Here is a 21,024-nt window from a genome sequence, read left to right as displayed (position 1 = left end):
AGGTTGATACAATTACAACATGTAAAAGGCATCTCGATGGGTACATGAATTGGAAAAGTTTAGAGGGATACGGCCAAATGCTGACAAATGGAATTAGATTAATTTAGGATATCTAGCTGACATGGATGAATTGGATCCCTGAACGGCCTGTTTCCATGCTGTTTAACTCTATGGCTCTATTTAATACCTCTGTAAATGGAGTTGATTCGAAAAATAAAACAAGTAGATTACAGTTATAACTGGTTCATTTTGATGTTCGACAGCATCAGGAAATGGATGATTATATTCAGCTACCTATCATATACTGTCAAATGGAATAATGTACAGAATGGTTTAATATCATTTATGCCATCAACAAAAGTTAAATTACTCCAGAAATGTATAAACTATTTGTTCATGGGACACGTGTTGCTGGCTAGGTCAATATTTGTTGTCCATCCTTCATTACTCTTGAGAAGTTGAGAGTGAGCTGCTGCCTTAAACACTGCAGTCCACGTGGTATTTCTGTATCCATAGCGCTGTTAGAAAGATCCAGGATTTTGACCCAGTGACACTGACAGAAAACAACATAGTTCCAAGTCAGAGTGGTATGGGGTTTGGAGGGGAACTTGCAAGTGCCAGTTTTCCCCTGCATCTGCTGGCCTGATCCATTTAGGTGATAGATGGTGTGGGTTTGGAAGGTGATGTCAAAGGAGCCTTGGTGAGTTGCTGCGGTGCATTTTGTATATGATACACATGTCATATTGCTACAACCATGCTTCAGTGGTGGAGAGAGTGAATTCTTAAGGTGTTTGGATGATGTGCCAATCAAGTGAGCTGGTATGTTCTGGATGGTAATGGTGTTGAATTCCTGAAGTGTTGTTGGAGTTGTATTCATCCAGATGAGTGGAGAGTATTCCGTCACATTCCTGACATGTGCCATATTGATGGTAGAAAAAGTTTGGGGAGTCAGGACGTGAGTTACTCAATTTAGAATTTCAAGCCTCTGATGCAATTGAAGCTGCAATACTTGCATGATCCAGTTAAGTTTCAAATCAATAGTAACTCCCCAGATGATGACTGGCTTTGACATTCAACCATAGTAGTGCTACTGAATGTCAAGGAGAGATGGTTAAATTCTCTTGTGTTGGAGATGGCAATTTGTCCAGCACTCGTGTGGCACAAGTGTTATTTGCTGCTTATCAGCTCAAACCTGAAGGTTGTTCAGATCATGTTGCACATGGATACGGATTGCTTCATTATTGGAGGAGATGCAAATGGTTGTGATTGTTCAGTCATCAGCCAGCATCCCTATACCTGTGTTATAATGTGGGGAGGTCATTGCTGAAGCAGCTAAAGATGGTCATACTTAGGACACTACCCTGAAGAATTCACTTGGGGTTGTGACCATGCCTGGTTGTTGATCCCCAATTTAAGTTTCATGCATTGATTATTGTGAAATGCAGTCAGTGTAATGAGTTTTATAATTTAAAAGTGACTTGTTTTTATGTTGTGTCTTACAGAATATGCTGGAAATGTGTTCTCGAGAACAAGAGTTCAAAACCATTCTCTTCTGCCTTTGTTACTTTCATGCATGTGTTGCAGAAAGACGCAAGTTTGGCCCTCAAGGTTGGAACCGAAGCTATCCTTTCAACGCTGGTGATCTCAGTATATCTGTTAATGTCCTTTACAATTACCTGGAAGCAAATACTAAAGTAAGAGAAAATCTTTTGTATACTTATTACAACTAACAGCTCAGTAGACATTTTTCTAGTAGACAGTAAAAGGTAATGCTGAAAGAAGTTAACATTTTGGGACACAAAATCAATGAAAGGCAAGAAATATTAGAGGCAACTTAACTGGAAGAACTTCTGCAAAGCCACCTTGTTTAAGAATATAATTGTCATTGGAGTCAGTTTTTTTTTAAAAAATGAGGTCAAGACTTCATAACTCAACATTGTTTGCATTGTTTTTTCTATCAAGAACAAATTCCCCAGAGCTAATCATTGTAGTTTAAGATAATTGGCCCATCTCTCAGACTGTAGATGGGACACTTCTCAGTTTATGAGCAGCATTGCAGCATTGTTTGTGTCTCTCCACAAGTGTGTAAAGGGTTTGTACAAAGTCCCCAGTAGTTAAGTTTGGATGTGCAGGGGCCCAGGCCTGTCCTGAATCTATTTGGCAAGGTCCACTCTCGCCATGCAATATAGTGAGTAACTAACTAAAAAAAAACAAAAGAACTATGGATGTTGTAAATCAGAGACTAAAACAAAAATTGCTGGAAAAGCTCAGCAGGTCTGGCAGCATCTGTGGAGAAAAATCAGACTTAACATTTCAGATCGAGTGACCCTTCCTCAGCACTTCTGAGAAAGGGTCACTCAACCAAAACATTAACCCTGATTTCTCCCTGATGCCAGACCTGCTGAGCTTTTCCAGCAATTCCTATTTTTGTCAGTGAGTAACTAACATTCAGAATAAATAAATTTTAATCAGTAAAGTATAAACTGGCTTCAGCTAACTATATGCCAGAGTGGAAGAATGTGTTGTTGGTGATCTTCATCCCATAAAACAAGGAACCATTCAAGTCCATAACGTAAATTTTATAGCCTGCACACTCAACCACATCGGAGACCAAATTGGTTAGCTCGTAAAAACAGGTGGAGGATCAGGATGCATTAGTAATCTTCACTTATTCTTTCCTATATAGACAGTAAACAATCTTTGATTCATTGAAATATTTAACTCCAGCACCAAAAAACTAGCATCCAATAGAATTTCAGTGCAGTGTCAGATCGACTGATCAATTATACTGGAGAGTTGTTCCTTCTCTTTCGATCTCATGTCATTATTTTGTGACTAGTGCAATTAACCAGGATGTGTGTAACACATTCTAAATTAGATCATTGAGTTAAAACAAATTAATAAAATTATAACCATGCCTATTTTGCTTAATATCTAAAGCAACGTGTTTAAAGTCTGTGCTTGCTACCAGCTCAGTTGCTGCACAACACTCATCACAGTTTCAGGTGCAGTGCCTGTGACATCAATGCCTTGAAACTTTGCTGTAACAACTTGTAGAGCACCACAGCTGTTCAATTTCACAAACATTGAGTCACGGAGAGTGTGGTCCCTCCAGAAAGCAGATAAGATTGGGGAGGGAAAAATGTCATTGGTAGAGGGGTCAGATTGCAGATGGCGGAAGTGTCGGAGGATGATGCGTTGGATCTGGAAGTTGGTGGGGTGGTATGTGAGGACGAGGGGGATTCTGTCTTGGTTGTTATTGCGGGGAGGAGGTGTGAGAGGTGAGTTGCGGGAAATGCGAGAGACACTGACGAGGGAGTTTTCGACCACTGTGGAGGGGAAGTTGCGGTCCTGAGGTGATGAGGTTGTGGATGGTTTGGGAGATGATGTTTTGGTGGTCAGGGATGGGGAGATTTTGACCTCCCCCTCACTGAGGGCGAACGGTCAGTCCTCAGTAAAGGGCTCACCTTTATCCCCCTCCACCCGAACATCAACGAATACCGCTCACGCTTGGACGTTGAACAGTTTTTCCGCCACTTCCACCTCCGCGCTTACTTCTTTAATCGTGAGCCTATCCCTCCCTCCACTGACCCCTACTCCTGCCTCCAACACACCCCCTCCTCCTGGACACCACCCCACTGGCCTCCTCTACATCGGGGAAACCAAACGGAGGCTTGGGGACCGCTTTGTGGAACACGTACGATCAGTTCGCAACAAACAACTGCACCTCCCAGTCACGAACCATTTCAACTCCCCCTCCCACTCCTTGAACGACATGTCCATCCTGGGCCTCCTGCAGTGCCACAACGATGCCACCCGAAGGTTGCAGGAACAGCATCTCATATTTTGCTTGGGAACCCTGCAGCCCAATGGTATCAATGTGGACTTCACAAGCTTCAAAATCTCCCCTCCCCCGACCGCATCCCAAAACCAGCCCAGCTCGTACCTGCCTCCCTAACCTGTCCTCCCACCTATCCACTCCTCCCACCTCAAGCCCCATCCCCATCTCCTCCCTACTCGCCTCATCCCGCCTCCTTGACCTGTCCGTCCTCCCTGGACTGACCTATCCCCTCCCTAACTCACCTTTACTGGCTCCAACCCTGCCTCCTTGACCTGTCTGTCTCCTCTCCACCTATCTTCTCCTTCATCCATCTTCTATCCACCTCCCCCTTTCTCCCTATTTATTTCAGAATCCCCTTCCCCTCCCCCATTTCTGAAGAAGGGTCTAGACCCGAAACGCCAGCTTTCCTGCTCCTCTGATGCTGCTTGGCCTGCTGTCTTCATCCAGCTCTACACCTTGTTATCTCAGATTCTCCAGCATCGGCAGTTCCTACTATCTCTGTCATAATAATGTCATCCATTTTGGATCTAAAAAGCAAAGAACACAATAGTTTGTAAAAAGTGCAAAGCTGGAAAAATGGAGACCAAAAGGTCTTGATGGTCCAAATAAACATAAATAAAATGGCATGAACAGTTGCAGAAAATAATCAAAAAGGTTAGTGGAATTTTGGCCTTTATATCTGGAAGACCAGATTAGCAGAGTCCAGAAATCAAGCTATAGATATACAAAACTCTTGTGATCACACCTGCAATACTGTGAGTAGTTCTGTGCTGCATATATTAGGAAGGATGTATATTGCAGCATACATTTGCCAAAATGAACATGGACTCCAAGGGTTAAATTAGTTGGATTCATTGGAATTTAGAGGATTAAGGAGTGAGTTGAACAAATTTTCCAAGGTAGTTAATGGGCTTTTAAGATAAGGAGGAACTAATTCCTCTGATTGAGAAATCTAGAACTAAGTGATACAGTCTAAAAATTAGTGGCCAAGATTTCAGAAGTAAAATGAAACACATCTACACACAAACAGTGGTAGAATTTTAGAACACACTTCTACAAACAACACTTAATGCTACGTCAGTTTTAAATATTTACATCTGAGTTTGAAAGAATTTGGTTATTCAAAGCTTTTAAGAAATCTAGGACAAGTGACTATATAGCGTTAGGCCTTATATCAGTCATGAACTTGTGAATTGTGGCATAGGCTCAAAGGACTAGACAGCCTCCTCCTTTTTCTCTATTCTTATGAATTAGTTCCAATTAATTATGAAGAATGAACCTTGACAGTTTGATTGCTACGCTTGACAAGTATTATCTTACCATCACCAGCTATTACCTTCGCAGAAACATTCCAGTTCCTACGATTTTCGCTTTTGGATTGAACTCTGAGGCGGTTTAATGCAGTGTCTCAGTGCTGTATGAATTTTCTCTGTACCTTGACTTTGCTTCTCAATGCAGGCTCTTATCATTTAAGTGGTGGAACTTATAATATTAAATAATAATAATTGCAGTACCTTCTAGAGCAAGGGGATTATCACAAAGCACAGGAGGTAATTTGGGATGTTGCCCCCTGAATAGTTTGTAATGATCTTATCCTTGAATCATGTGATGACAATTCTTTGCATGTCTGTATTGTTATACATTCTCATTGATCAGCCAATATTTTACACATCATTTCATCAATCACAAATACTGAAAGAAATTTTATTCATATTCTTACACATACCTCTAAGTTCCTCAGCAGATTCCATTCCATTGGTAGTCAAAGTTTACTAGTGTCCCAAATATTATCTCTTTTCTGTTATTTTAACCACAATTCCTTTTCCACCCTCCAGTAGTTGTGTAGAAATATTAAATCTCATAGCCAGGACAATAAACAATTCTCACTTTGCTTCAAATACATAACTCCATGGCAACCACCTTGTTAATCATACGCCAGTAGAAAATTTGTAATATGTGGAGACATCATTTGATACCTTTTACAGATTTTACAATTCTCACTAGTGTCTCAGATGAGTTTTGTGTGGCATCTCAACTACCACTGCATCTTGTAACAAGATTTTCAACTGTTGACAAGTAGAGTAAACAAATTGCCTATGGAACCTTAGGACTTTATTTTCTCTCTCATTGCTGATGCCATAAATGCCTAAGACTGATGAGAAATGAGCTAGCAAGAACTGCAGATGCTGGAGTCCGAGATAACACAGTGTGGAGCTGGAGAAACACAGCAGGCCAGGCAGCAGCGGAGGAGCAGAAAAGCTGATGTTTCGGGTCGGGACCCTTCTTCAGAAATGGGGGAGGGGAAGGGGGCTCTGAAATAAATTGGGGGGGTGGTGATAGCAGGTAGGTAGTGGTGGGGATTGGTCAGTGAGTTGGGAGGAGTGGATAGGTGGGAGAGAAGACGGACAGGTCAAGGAGGCGGCGACGAGGGGTGCTGGTCTTGAGATGAGATCGGGGGTGGGGAGATTTTGAAGCTAGTAAAGACACTGTGTCACAACGATGCCACCCAGAAACCGGAGGAACAGCACCTCATATTCCACCTTGGAAGCCTACAACCCAATGGTCTCAATGTGGACTTAACTAGCTTCAAAATCTCCCCATCCCCGACCTCATCCCAAGACCAGCCCCCCATCTCATCCCGGCCTCCTTGATCTGTCCATCTTCTCTCCCACCTATCTGCTCCTCCCACCTCACTGACCGACCCCTACCACTACCTACCTGCTATCACCACTCCCCCTCTCTATTTCCCAGCTCCCCTTCCCCTCCCCCCTTCCTTAAGAAGGGTCCCAACCGAAATGTCAGCGTTCCTGCTCCTCTGATGGTGCCTGGCCTGCTGTGTTCCTCCAGCTCCACACTGTGTTATCTCTGTCTCCAGTTTATTTGATACAGATTCATTCTTAACCCATTGAAGTGGCTTTTCGCCAGTTAATTATTCCTGCTCTCAATTGTTCTTTGTCCTTTTCCACAATCGGCCTAAGTCTTATGATACATGACTACTGTCCCCCAAATGCGTGATCCGCTCAATCCACTTCATTCTCAAAATGCAGGTTTAAAAGTGCCTGCTTTCTCATTGGACTGGACTCACATTGCTATAGAAAATTTTCCTGAACATGCTGTAGAAACTTTTTCTCTTCATTGCACTTTTCACAACTACTATCCTAGCCTATGTTTGGATAATTAAACTACTCCATTAAAACTATTTTGTAATGTTTGTGCATCTCTATAATTTCTTTGCAAATTTCTCCCATGACATCCCTCTCATTAATTGGTGGCCTGTAGACAAATCTGAGCAACGTAATTTGCAACTTCTTTTTTCCTTAGCTTTTTCCAATTAGGGTTCATCCTTGACTTCTCCCAGACATTCTCCTTTTCCAGCATAGTGCTGTTCTCCTTCATTAATTCTATAAATTGTCTTGTTCCTTCTGTTCCTTTTTTGTCTTTCATAAATATCTTGTATCTACATCATGTGTTCATCACTTCTTTGAGCCAGATCTCTGATGCCACATCACCTACATACTCAGTAAACCTGAATTAAACTTTACTACTTTCTCACTTACTCTGACCCCACCTGCTAAACTATCATTCTTTACTTTAGTGCTACCTATTTCTGAAAGTATTCTGTTCACCTTGGTATCCCTGTCTAATATTATCTCTTGGTTCCTATTACTGCTGCCAATTTAGTTTAAACCCTCCCCCCAATAGTAAGAGAGAAATTGAGAAACAAATATGTAGGGAGATCTCAGATATAAGTAAGCGTAATAAAGTTGTGATAATGGTGGACTTTATTTTTCCAAACATTGCCTGCAACTACCATAGCGTTAAAGGTTTGGATGGTGAAGAATTAGTCAAATGTGCCCAAGAATTTTTTTTATCAATATGTGAGTGCTCCTACTAGAAATGGAACAAAACTAGACCTTATTTTGGACAGCAAAGGCAGGACAGGTCACTGAAGTAAAAGTAGGGGAACACTTTGGGTCTAGAGATCATGATTCTCTTCATTTCAAAATGGTTATGGAAAAGGATAAGCCTTCCATAAAAGTTAAAGTTTTTAACTGAAGTAAGGCAAATTTTAATGGTATGAGACAAGAACATTCAAAAGTTGATTGGAGTAGGCAAAGGGTAAAGGGAGTAGGTAAAGGAACGTCTGACAAGTAGGAGGCAAACAAGAGTGTGATAATGAGCATTCAGAGGCATTTTGTTCCTGTTAGAGTGAAAGGTAAGGCTGGTAAGATTAAGGAACAATGGATGAATAAAGATATTGAAGTTCTAGTCAAGAATAAAAAAGTTTTTTTTAGATATTGTCAACTTGGTTCAATTGAATCTCTTAATCAATATAAAGAGTGTAGGGACATTCTTAAAAGAGAAATCAGGAAGGCAAAGAGGGGATATGAGATAGCATTAGCAGATAAGGTTAAGGATAATCCAAAGAGATTCTACAAATACATTAAGAGCAAGGGGGCAACTAGAAAGAGGGTAGGACCCTTTAAAGATAAAGGTGGTTGTCTTTGTGTTGAACCCCAGGAGATGGGAGAGATACTAAATGAATATTTCGTGTCAATTTCTACAGTGGAGAAAGAAATGGAGTCTGGAGAATGCAGAAAAATAAATTTTGATGTTTTAAAAACAGTCCACATTGCAGAAGAGGAAGTTCGGGAGGTCTTAGAGAATATAAGGTGGATAAATCTCCAGGATCTGATCTAATGTGTCCCAGAATGTTGTGGGAAGTAAGGGAGGAAATTACAAAACCCCTTGCAGAAATATTTGCATCATCTATAAATACGGGTGAGGTGCCTGATGACTGGAGGGTGGCTAATACTCTACCTTTGTTTAAGAAAGGTTGTGAAGAGAAACCGGGGAACTATAGATCTGTGAGTCTGACTTCAGTTGTGGATAAATTGTTGGAGGTGATTGTAAAAGATAGGATGTGTCGGCATTTGGAGAGGTAAAAATTGATTAGGGATAGTCAGCATGGTTTTGCATGAGGAAAATCATGCCTCACAAACTTGATAGAGTTTTTTGAGGAAGTTACCAAAAAGACTGATGGTGGCAGAGAAGTAGACGAGGTTGTAGACATGCTTGCCGAGCCGGTGGGTTTGGTTGCAAACATCTACAGGTGCAACATCCTCAAACTGGCCCGCAGATGGGAAACAATGCCGTCCGGCTGAGCGCGACCCGCAAACAACTATACTTCCTGCACGAATGCCTCAGAAATCAGGTACTACCACAAAGCTTAAAATATAAACCGCCCATCAACAATCCACAGGCACGGAGGACAGCTGAACAGAATGGACACAGAATGATAAGGGTTATGATCAACATTGCCCACAACCACCTCAACAAATACAAGCGGGAAATTGCGTGCCAAAAAATGGACATCCACACTGGAACAAGCCAATAGCATACAACAACAAAAGACTAGAACAAAGAAAAGAATAGCCCTACAAGAAAAACTGTCCAAAATCTCACAGAACAACAACATGGACAACACAGGTTCAGGGATTAAAAACATCTCGGACCAAATACTTACAGACACTGAGAAGACCCTCCTAGTACGTAGACTGAATTATAACCACAGATTCGCCAAAAAAGACTGACTTCCTGGCTACACTGGAATTGACACTAAAGAGCAACGGACTCATGGAAGAAGTACAACAGACCATCAGACAGATAGTCCCAACCCTGAGCAAAGCAGGAAAGTGTAACACATACAGCATGGAAGAGAGGAAAGCCCTGGAAAGACTCAAGAAACAGGAACGTTGTAATCTTACCAGTGGACAAAGGACCCATTACAGTAATCCTCAACAGGGCTCAATGCATCAAGATAGCTAACGCACTACTAGCAGATACTGAAACTTACCAACAGATGGCGATAGACCTGACATCACCGTTAAGGAACCAGATTACAACAATCAAGAAATAAGAGGGTGGGCTTGCCAATTGGATACATAATTAGCTTAACAGCAGGAGACAGAGAATAATGGTGAGGGGTTCCTTTTTGGACTGGTGGCCTGTGACCAGTGGTTGGTTCAAGGTCCTCTTTTGTTTATCTTTTATATAAATGATTTGGATGAGAATATGGAAGGCATGGTTAGTAAGTTTGTGGATGACACCAAAATTGGTGGTATAGTAGACAGTGAAGAAGGTTTTCTAAGATTAGAGAGGGATCTTGATCAAATGGGTCAATGGGCTGAAAAATGGCAGATGGAGTTCAATCTGGCTAAATGTGAGGTATTGCATGTTGCTACAACAAACAAGGGTAGGGTTTATACAATTAACGGTAGGGCCTTGGATAGTGTTGTAGAACAGAGGGACGTAGGGGTGCAGGTACATAATTCTTTAAAGTTTGCATCATTTACAGACAAGGTTGTTAAAAAGGCGTTTGCCGTGCTTGCTTTTGTTGCTCAGTCCTTTCAGTATAGGAGTTGGCACGTTATGTTGAGGTTGTACAGGACATCAGTGAAGCCTCTTCTGGAATACCGTGTCCAGTTCTGGTCACCCAGTTATAGGAAGGATATTATCAAGCAGGAGAGGGTTCAGAAGAGATTTACCAGGATGTTGCTGGATTTACCAGGAAGGTTTGAGTTATAAAGAAAGGCTGGATAGGCTGGGACTCTTTTCACTGGAGCGTAGGAGGCTGACAGGTGACTTTATGGGAGTTTATATGATAATGACAGGTATAGATAGAGATAATGGTAGTTGCCTTTTCCCTAAGATGGGGATTTTCAAGACGAAGGGGCACATTTTTAAGGTGAGAAGAGACAGATTTTAAGAAGTCCTAAGAGACAAATTTTTTTACATAGAGGGTGGTTCGTGAGCAAATGGTGGATGTGGGTACAATTACAATGTTTAAAAGATGTTCGGATAAGTATGTGAATAGAAAAGGTTTAGAGGGATATGGGCCAGGAGCAGGCAGTTGGAACCAGTTTAGATTGGGATTGTGTTCAGCATGGACTGGTTGGACCAAAGGGTCTGTTTCAGTGCTGTGTGACTCTGTCACTCTATAGTCTAGTTCTTGGCTCTGTTCCTGTGCAATCAATCTAACTTGTACAGTTCTCATCTCCATTGCTCCTATTGAATCACTATCATTATTTTCTTCCAGTTTGCCTTGCACGCCTCTTAGATTAGCCAACCATAATGCTCTGGATTGGCTCTGGCTGCACACTCATCAGTTTTTAAAACTGAACACAGATTAGAGATTGGGATGCACTCAGGGGACTTCTGTGCTACCTACCTGTTCTTTGTGATTACCTAGGCGGTCACGCATTTCCTCTCTCTCTGTGTATTCTTAAGCTTCAGACTAACCACATCTATAAACATGCCATCCACGTGGCTCTCAGCCTCATAAATGCACTATAGTGACACTGGCTGCTGTTCAGTTTCTGAAACCCAGAGCTTAAACAGCTGAACTGATTATATGGCCTGCACAAATGGTTATCAAGGTCTCAGGAAGCTTTCTCGAGATTGTAAGTAGCACAGAATGTGGACTGCAGAGGTCAGAGCAACCCTCTTATTTCTTGATATGTGAGTTCACCATACTACTCTTAATAAACTGAACTGTTATTAATAAACCTTAGAATACTGATAAATCTTATTAAAACTAAACACACTTTACTTTTAATAATCTGTTTAGTACCAGTTTAAACTACTGACTCCTTTATATAAGAAACTTTTAAAAATTCTTAAAACTAGTCAGCTGCCTACTGGGTTAAGCTCTTGCATTCTACTGCTGGTTCTAGTTTCCGATCTTGACCAATACCTCCTTCACTGTACAACATTCCCCCTTCGCCAAATTCCCAAACTCAAATTTCACTTTGAGCTGCATTCAGTAATGAGCTGCTGTTTTTGTGCTTGCTAACTTCATGTGCCTAGCAAGGCTACCTGCATTTATTCTAGCTGAAATTTTTCAAAATAAGCGCTGATGGTTAGAGAAACCAGTTCAAATGAGTTCTCAGATTAACTAATTGTAAATCCTTTTCAACTTGATTATCCCTGACAGTGTGGAAAGAAGCCATTCAGCCCATCAAGTCCGCACCAATCCTCCAAAGAGCATCCCACCCAGGTCCAGTCCCCCAACCTATCCCCATAGCCCTGCATTTCCCATGGCTAATCTACCTAGCCTATTCATCCCTGGGCACTATCGGCAATTTAGCATGGCCTAACCTGCACATCTTTGGATTGTGGGGAGAAGCCAGAGCACCCGGAGGAAACCCACGCAGACATGGGGTGAATGTATAAACTCCACACAGACAGTCATCTGAGGCTGGAATCGAACTCAGGTCCCTTGCACTATGAGGCAGCAGTGCTAACCACTGAGACACCTCACTGCCCAATTTGAATTTCACCTTGACAAAAAAAAGTTTATTGAATAAAATTCATGATACTCATTTTGATGTTTTCACTTTGTTTAAGTGCACAGAAATGTCAACATTAGGGAGGTAAACATTATGGCAGTATGAAACAAGGGGATCACAAACCTGTAGCTTGTTTTACACCCCAACTAATTGTCTTATTCATTTATTCCATTACCAATCAGCTGCCCGAGAATTCCTCTGGCAAAAGTATTTGATAAATTTCAAGTTGTAATCTCCTCTAGTGGTTTTTTCTGGGCTGGCAAATTAAACCTTTTTTTAACCTGTTGTTTGTTTCCTTCATGTAATTGAAGTTATTTGGACCTCCATCTTACAATTGATTTAATTAACATACAGTGCCGACTTCTTGTCTCTTTTTTAAACTTACATTTATATGATGCCTTTCACAACGTCAGGAAGCACCATAAAGCTTTACAAAGAACTTCTGTAGTCATATTACACTGTTACTTTGCAGTGAGCTTCTGCCTACCTCAACAGTCCTTCCCTGATGATAAAAGCCACATTAAATACATCTTTAGATAACAAGGTGTAGAGCTGGATGAACACAGCAGGCCAAGCAGCATCAGAGGAGCAGGAAGGCTGATGTTTCGGACCTAGGCCCTTCTTCAGAATACATCTTTGCTGTGTTCTGTCCGTTAAGGTGCAATTTACTGATCAAATCTGGATTGCCTGCCTGATGTTTTATAAGGGTCAAGAGGTTAATTTCCTGTATAATGTGCTAAACTACGATAATCATGGTTGGGCTTTGATAAGGTGGCTTAACACTCAACTGGGTGGGAACTGTGCTGCTCAGTTGAAAGATGTACCTTTCCTACAGGGCAGCACTTGAGTAGCTGTATGCATGATAACTATGTAAAGGATTCAAATGGTGGTTGACTTTTTGAAAATCACCTTTGTAATCCTTTGGGAATACACCAGGTCATTTGGATTGTTATAAAGGAAAAATGCCCTTCATTATGTTAACCAAACATGGTTTACACGTGAATATACACAGAATTCATTAGGGCAGGTAATGAAGCATTTGAAGAAAAATAATTGGATACAGCATTATCTGACAGTTTGTTGCACTGAATGAAGAACATCAACAATTAGTTATGATGATGGTAGCTATTTAGGATATGTCAGATATACAAATGACTGTATATTTTCCTATATTTGTCATTATTATGAGTTTAAACTTCCTCCTTCCTTTGACTTTCTCAGTTCTGATACTTCATATACATTTTAACAGATGTATATTACTTAGTGTGTCATGTTTTGATTGTAATCGATGGTGATTAAAAGTAATTAAATCTGCCCGAGACCTTAATGGTTCATGTAATTTGAATCTGAAATGTGAATAAGCAAACAATCCGCAACATCTAACGTGTAAAATATCTTGTGCTGATTTGATTTGAGCGATTTGTATAATTCTAATATTTAATTAAAACAAAGTAGTCAAACAAAATGCATTCTAAAGTAGATTGCAATTTGGAAGATAATTAATTTCACATCCTCCTGGCTTGATAGTGCATTTTGTAAGTAAAATCTGGCAAGTGCTAATGAATACAGTTTGCTATTAACCAGAAACAGATTATATTCATTAGCCAAATCCAACTTTTAAAATGGTGAAAGCGTTTAACCCTTTCATTGCAAAATGTGTTTGTGCATATTTTTAAATTGTTTGCTTTTTCAGAAATGTAATTTCGATTGTTAACTCCTATAACTTTCGCCTGTGAATGATGGGAGCAAGAGTAGGCCATTCAGCCAATCAAACTTGTGTTCCACTTCCCTGCACTATGTCCTTTTCCCTGATACTATTAACTTTCAGAAATCAATTGATTTCTGCCTTGAACATGCTCAGTGAATAAGCTTTCACAGCCCACTGCATTAGTGAAATCCAAAGATTTCGCACCGTCTGAGTGAAGAATTTTTTCCTCATCCCAGCTGTAACTGGCCTGCATCTTATCCTAAAATCATACTTCCTAGTTCTAGGCTCATTGGCCAGGGTTAACATCTGCATCTACTGTGACACACTCTGAAAAATATTGGTAAATTTCAACAAGGTTACCTCTTATTCTCGAAACTCTAGGGAATAAAAATGCAGTACATGAAATGAGTCACAAAATAAATCTGTAAAATTGAAGTTGATTTTTGCAGGAAATGTTAGTTAGATTTAGATTGTTATTGTCAAGCATGCGCGAGTGTAGGATTACAGGAGTACAGTGAAATGTGTACAAAGTTGCCATTCTCTGGCGCCATCTTATTTTACAAGGGACAGGTTTAAAACAGAAGCAGAAATAAAATATTATTAAAAATGTACGTTTTAATCAATTTAGCAGTAGCAAATGAAGAAATAGAAAATAACTTAAGATGTGGTTATCCTTTCATTCTTTATATCAAGAGAACAAGACAGAGATAGGAATACCCATAACTGCTGTATTTTTAGGGCTCTAGAGAGAGGCTTGATTGTTGTTGATGATCTCATTAGTTGTCACTTGTCTGAACCAAATGGTATAACGCTAAGCTTCTAATTAATCTTATCATGAGTAGATTCAGAGCTAGAAAGAAGCTATCACCGGTCTCGGCCAACACCTGAACTCGAGAAAGTATTATCCTTGTGATAATTAATAAATAAATCTTACTTAACTCAGCAATATATGTTCCATCAAACTGTTCCTCAGGCACTCTTGCATTGTAACACTCCAGCAAGCCCTCTCCCAACCCTGGCCAGAGTGAACTATTGAACACAGACATCAAATATGCACTTCTCTACTTCTTGTACAACTTTTCCACCTTCTTGTAAACAGACTCCATAGAAGGATGAAAGAGAACTTTGAAGCAAAACAAAATGACCTAAGAAGACTGAATAAACAAACTAGAAAAAATTTCAATCACCACATAGAGTGAAATACGGGAAAACCAAAGCATCTGCAAACCAAATCTTACCTGGCTATAATGGGCACTACAGCTTCCTTTCTCCTTACCCCTAATTGATCCTTAGGACCTTGTGGCTGCCCTGGCAGCTCCACATATCTTAAGGCTGTCCTCCCAAATTGAACTTTCTGACCCCACATGGTATGAAAAGCCCAAAAATGGTAACAGCCAGCATGTACCAACAGACATTTTCTGCAATGTGGCATGCCTTGAGAGTTTGACAAGTAGAACTTACAATCCATCTGATAAGAAGCTAGTAAAGCTGGTCATGGCTTGGTAAAGCTGCATCACAAAAATTTGAGACATAATCCATGTAGGGCAGATGCTATACAGTCTGCCCAGTTTCTGGATAACTGGATGAACTTATCAACTCCATAAGGTATCCTCATAGGAAAGGACAGGTCAATATAAGACAGCTGACAGTGCACATTTTAAAAACCCTTATCCAATAACATGTACCCTTCTGCAACTCTGACAACAAACCTATGCCATGAGGTTGTTGACTTGCTCACCGAGCTGGCTTGTTTTCATTCAGACATTTCGTCACCATGCTAGGTAACATCATCAGTGAGACCTCCGATGAAGTGATGTTATTCTACTCTCCTTGGAACTAATACTGTCCAGTCCGTTATGATGAGTAGTGTCATTTCCGGTTTTGTTCTGTATGGGTTTGTATATGGGGTCCAATTCTATATGTTTGTTGATTGCACTACGGGTGGAAAACCATGCCTCTAGGAATTCCCGTGTGTGTCTATGTTTGGCTTGGGCTACCGTGGTTACCTTGTCCCAGCTAAAATGATGGCCATTGTCTGAGTGTATCGATATTAAGGAGAGTCTGGCATGTCGTTTTTGCTGCTAGCTGATGTTCATGTATTCTGATGGCTAGTTTCCTTTCTGTCTCTCCGATGTAATGTTTGTGGCAGTTGTTTCATGGTATTTTGTAAACTACGTTGGTTCTGCATGTTGTGGGAATGGAGTCTTTAATCCTTGTAAGTGTTTCTCATAATGTGGCTGTGGGCTTGTGGGCCACCATGATTCCTCGTGGTCTTAGGAATCTTGTTGTCAGTTCTGATATGTTCTTGATGTAGGGCAATGTGGCCAGTGTGTTGGGGTATACTGTGTCCTTTTGTTGTTGTCTGTTTAGTAGGCACCTGTGGATGAAGTTGCGGGGATATCCGTTCACAGTGAAGATTTTGCATAGGTGTTCTTCCTCTTTCCTGCATAGTTCTGGAGTGTTGCAGTGAGTCGTGGTCCAATTAAATAGTGTCCTAGTGCAGCTTTGTTTGTGGCTGTTGGGATGGTTGCTGTGGAAGTTGAGGATTTGTTCAGTGTGAGTTGCATCCTGTACACTGAGGTTTGTAACTCCCTGTTGGTCATACACTCAACTCTGACATCCAGAAACAGAAGCTGATTGTTGTTTTCTTCTTCCCTTGTGAATTTAATCCCAGCAAATATGTTGTTGATGAGGTGGTGGGTTTCTTCTAGCTTGTTGTGTTTAATAATGACAAATGTGTCGTCCACGTGCTGGATCCACAGTTTAGGTTGATTCCGACTGGGGGGCCTTCATCTTCCAGGTGAATCAACACTTTATCTGCACTTCACTCAAACTAGTCTACTGCATTCACTGCTCACAATGTGGTCTCCTCTACACTGGGGAAACAAAGTGTAGACTGGGTGACTACATTCTGTATGCAAAAAAGACACTGAGCTTCCAGTTGCCTGCCACTTTAACACACCACCCTGTTCCCTGGCCAGCGTCTCTGTCTCAGGCTTGATGGTGTGCTCCAGTGAAGCGCAGCACAGGAAGAACAGCGCCTCATTTTCCGCTTGGGAACTCTACAGCCTTCTGGATTCAATATCAAGTTCAACAATTTTAGGGTTTGGGGCACTTTCCTCCATGTCCTTACTCCACCACCTGCACATCAGGCCTTGTTATCACATCATGGTCTGCTGTTACATACCACCCATCATTAGCCATTAATTGTCTACTAATAGCTATTCATTCTCCCAGGCTAATTGTTATCCACTTCTTTGTCTGTTCAACTGTTCTTCTCTCTCTTTGGGCTCTAACTCCACCTATTGGTTATTCTTTAACCCCTCCACCACCCTACTTCTGCATTAAAAAGGTTTTCCTAGCTACCATCAGTTCTAAGGAAGGGTCACTGAACCTGAAATGTTAACTCTGATTTCTCTCCACAGATGCTGCCAGACTTGTTGAGCCTTTCCAACAATTTGTGATTTAATTTCTAATTTCCAGTATCTGCAGTTCTTTTGTTTTTTTTGTCAAAGTAAAGCTGTTACGCTTCAGTAATACAGGGCATTGGTGTCACCATATCTCTCGCACTGTGTGCAATTTTGATTGCCTTCAAAGAAGGATATAAATGCATTATAGGTGTTTCAGAAGAAGTAACTAAATTCATGTCTGGAATGAATGGATTGTCTTCTGAGGGAAAGTTGGACTGACAAGAATTGTTTCCAATTAAGTTTAGAAGCGTGAGGACTGGCTCGTTTGAAGTGTGTGAGATCCTGAATTGTCTTGACAAGGTGGATATGGAAAGGATGTTTCTTCTTGTAGGTCAGTCTAGAGCCGTAGATCACTCATTTAAAATTAGGGGGTCACTCTTTTAGAATGGAGATGATGAGAATTTTCTTCTCTCAAATGGTTGTGTGACTTTGGAACAGTGCCTCAGAAGACGATGGAGACAGGGTTATTAGATATTTTTCAGGCAGAAGTAGATAAACTCTTATCAGGCAGGGAAATCAAAGGAAATTGGGGTAAATGAGAATGTGGACTTTGAAACACAAACAGACCAGCCAAGATCTTATTGAACAGCGGAGCAGACTCTAGGGGACTCTAGAGGAAATTGTATCCCATCCTTGTCTACCTTTTTCACAGTTCAGGTGTAATCTGTACCTACGTTGGAAAATCTGTAGCTAGAGTGTCTAACTGTGGCCCCCCAGTCAATGGCGGAGCAGACTCTCGGAGCCAAATGATCTACTTCTGCTCTTGTTTAGTAGTTTCATTTGTCTCACATTTTGGTTTAGCAATTGCTCCCATGTCCAGAAAAAGACCTGCAGCTGCTGGAAATCTGAAACAGAAAAAAATAGAAATTCAGCAGGTCTGGCAGCATCTGTGAGGAGAAAACAGAGTTAATGTTTCACATCCTGTGACCCTTCTTTATACTAGAAGCAGGAAAAGGTGGTATTTAAGCCTATGATGGTGGGGTGAGGGGAGAAAGAAGTGAATAGATCGGTGGAGAGAGATCACAGAGAGAGAGGAAAAGAAGAGGGTAGGCAAACAAAAGGGGTTCTTACGATGTAGTAGTAGTATCCCTACCTCTGGATCAGAAGGCCAGGGTTCAAATTCCACCTGCACCAGAGGTATGTAATAATATCTCTGAAAAGGTTGATTGGAAATGTCTGGGCAGAAAAAAGGATTGTTGGTAGTAGACCAGGGAAAAGACAAGCTGGTCAGATGGCAGACATAAGGACTTTCACCCAATGAACCATAAGGTGGAGCATTGCCACTGCATTTCCATTTGGATTTGTTTAAAGTCTGTCAACAACCATTATGGATTTAAATTACATCAAAAGAGGAAACTGTATCCCATCCTTGTCTCCATTTTTCGTGGATCAGGTGTAATCTGCACCTACATTGGAAAATCTATGGCTAGAGTATCTAACTATGGTCCCTCAATCCTGTTAATCTGACCTGAGAACCTGTTAGTTTATTCACATCTTTATCCAAATTTATTTTTTCCTGATTTGTCCCGATTCATTTTCTTTTCTGTTCAACCTTTACATTGAGCTGTTCTCAATATGCTAAAGCAGGATTTGTTGTTATCAACAGTTCAAAATTTGTGCAAATGAATGCCCCAATGGGAGAAAAAGCCAGAAAGTTGGACACTTCTATTGTGGGATTGATTTATGTTTTTAAGTTTGAAGAGCGAGCAAGAAAATTCTGAGAAACATAACTTTGCTAGAATGGTACCAAAGGATAGAAATTGTGTAAGTACATACCTGAAATCTTATACGTCCTGATGGAAAAAACAGTAAACAGTTATTTATTGGACTGTTGGATGAGATGCTCTGAGGTTCCACAAGGAAAATTTCTGGGAGAGCTGCTTACCTTAATGTAGTCTAACTAGCTAGACTTGATTGTACAGGACACAATTTCAAAATTTTTGGTTGACACAGAACTGCAAGTATTAGGAGGAGTATAGTGATAGATTTCAATCGGTAGATGATATTTAGTGTAGAGAAATGTGAACTGATAAACTTTCATTGGAATAGGGAGGAAAGGCAATATAAAAGGATATGGTCCTTGTCCTGAAAGAGTAGATGGGAAGAAAAGGTTTTCTGGCAGAGGGTTATAAGCCTTTGGAGCACCCTTTCTCAAAAGGTGTTGGAAGCAGAATCTTTGAATATTTTCAAGCAGATATATATTTCTGATAAGCATGGAAGTGAAGCATTATCAGAGTAGGTGGAAATGTGGAGTAATCAGATTGGCAATGATCTTTTTTGATTAACAGAAGAAATGTTGAGGAGCCAAGTGACCTATTTCTGTCCCTAATTTCTGTATTCATATATACACAGATGCTGCCAGAACTGCTGTGTATTTTCAGCATTTTCTGACTTTGTTTCAGATTCACAGCATCCACCACATTTTGCTTTTGTGCTAAACGGAAGGATACAATTCTAAATGGTGCAGAGGAACACGAGATTATACTTGCAAAAATTGTTGAAGGTGACAGGTTAAAGGTCGAGAAAGTATTTGATAATAAATAAGGGTACCTGAGCTTTATCAATAGACAAACAAGTTACAAAAGCAAGGAAGTTTATGGTGGACCTGTCTAAAATCCAATTTGACCACGACTGGAGTAGTGGGTCCTATTGTTGACATCATAATTTACGAAGGAAGCCGAATGTTTGGCAAAGGTGTAGAAAAGATTATGAGAATTCCTCCAAGGATTCAGCTACAAGTATCGGAGGAGGGGCCATAATGCGACACAAAAGCTTGGACCTCTTACTTTCCTGACTTCCCCTGATTAATTCTGGAATGGGAAAGATGAAGGATGTCAGCCCAGTGGGTAGTGAGATAGGTCACGCTGCATGATCCAGCTGTGAGGTGTAACCTGGCAGGCATGTGTGCTGGGCTAGGGTTCTGAGGGTACATCTTAATTAGGAACTCAGTGCCTAACCGAAAGTCCTGCCAGCAGTAAGGGCTGTCCTTGCAGGGAACCCACGTCCTGCCCATTACACCAGCCAATGCCCTCACTATGCCCGCTGCATCCCTATTTTGTCAGGCCTGCTTGACTGGCCTTGATGACTCCAGCCCAGTTAACTGCATTCTAGGGCAGTGATCATTCTCCTGGGGCCCATTGCAGTGCTGGCCTCTGATTGACTAGCAGTTTTTGGAGTTAGAACATCTGCTGTGCAAGATTCCAGAGAGCCAATGCCAATCAGCAGATTGCTCTACCTTGTCCGTGATAGGGTTGTCACCCACTCTTCAGCTATTGGATGGGCCCACCACCGCATTCATTAAATGTTCATGTTCTCAAAGGCTTGAAGTAAACAATTTTTCCATCTATAATCTTGGTGTGCATGAGAAATGTCACAGCAGAATATTTATCCTGTGTCTTCCTTAACTATAGCCTTAATTGACTTCTGTTTTGAGTGCTTTACTTGACAAGTAAATCATTCTTTTATCTAATTACTAATTTGTTGGCCTGAAGCCCAGAAACAAAATGCAATTAAACTATAAATTGTTAGAAATACATGGCAGATCTGTGATCTTGTTACATTTTCCGACATTTTAACTCTTCTCATGCAAAAAGAAAAATCATTAGCCGTCTGTATTATTATTGTGAGACAACAAGGTGCAGAGCTGGATGAACA

The 21,024-nt window shown here is 40.9% G+C and overlaps 1 protein-coding gene across 1 annotated transcript in view; it reads left to right on the top strand.

The window, feature by feature from the left end:
- LOC109913909 (dynein axonemal heavy chain 11-like) overlaps window positions 1-21,024 on the top strand; it is a 336,187-nt gene that overhangs the window by 255,377 nt on the left and 59,786 nt on the right. The window contains exon 61 of the mRNA XM_048614118.1: window positions 1,503-1,694. Coding sequence (XP_048470075.1) covers window positions 1,503-1,694 — 192 coding nt within the window. The remainder of the gene's footprint in view (window positions 1-1,502; window positions 1,695-21,024) is intronic.

This window comes from Rhincodon typus, chromosome 2, assembly GCF_021869965.1.
Source record: "Rhincodon typus isolate 14 chromosome 2, sRhiTyp1.1, whole genome shotgun sequence".
Classification (NCBI taxonomy): Eukaryota; Metazoa; Chordata; class Chondrichthyes; order Orectolobiformes; family Rhincodontidae; genus Rhincodon; species Rhincodon typus.
The sequence above is the reverse complement of the archived record's forward strand: the minus strand, read 5'-3'. Positions and strand labels throughout refer to the sequence as shown.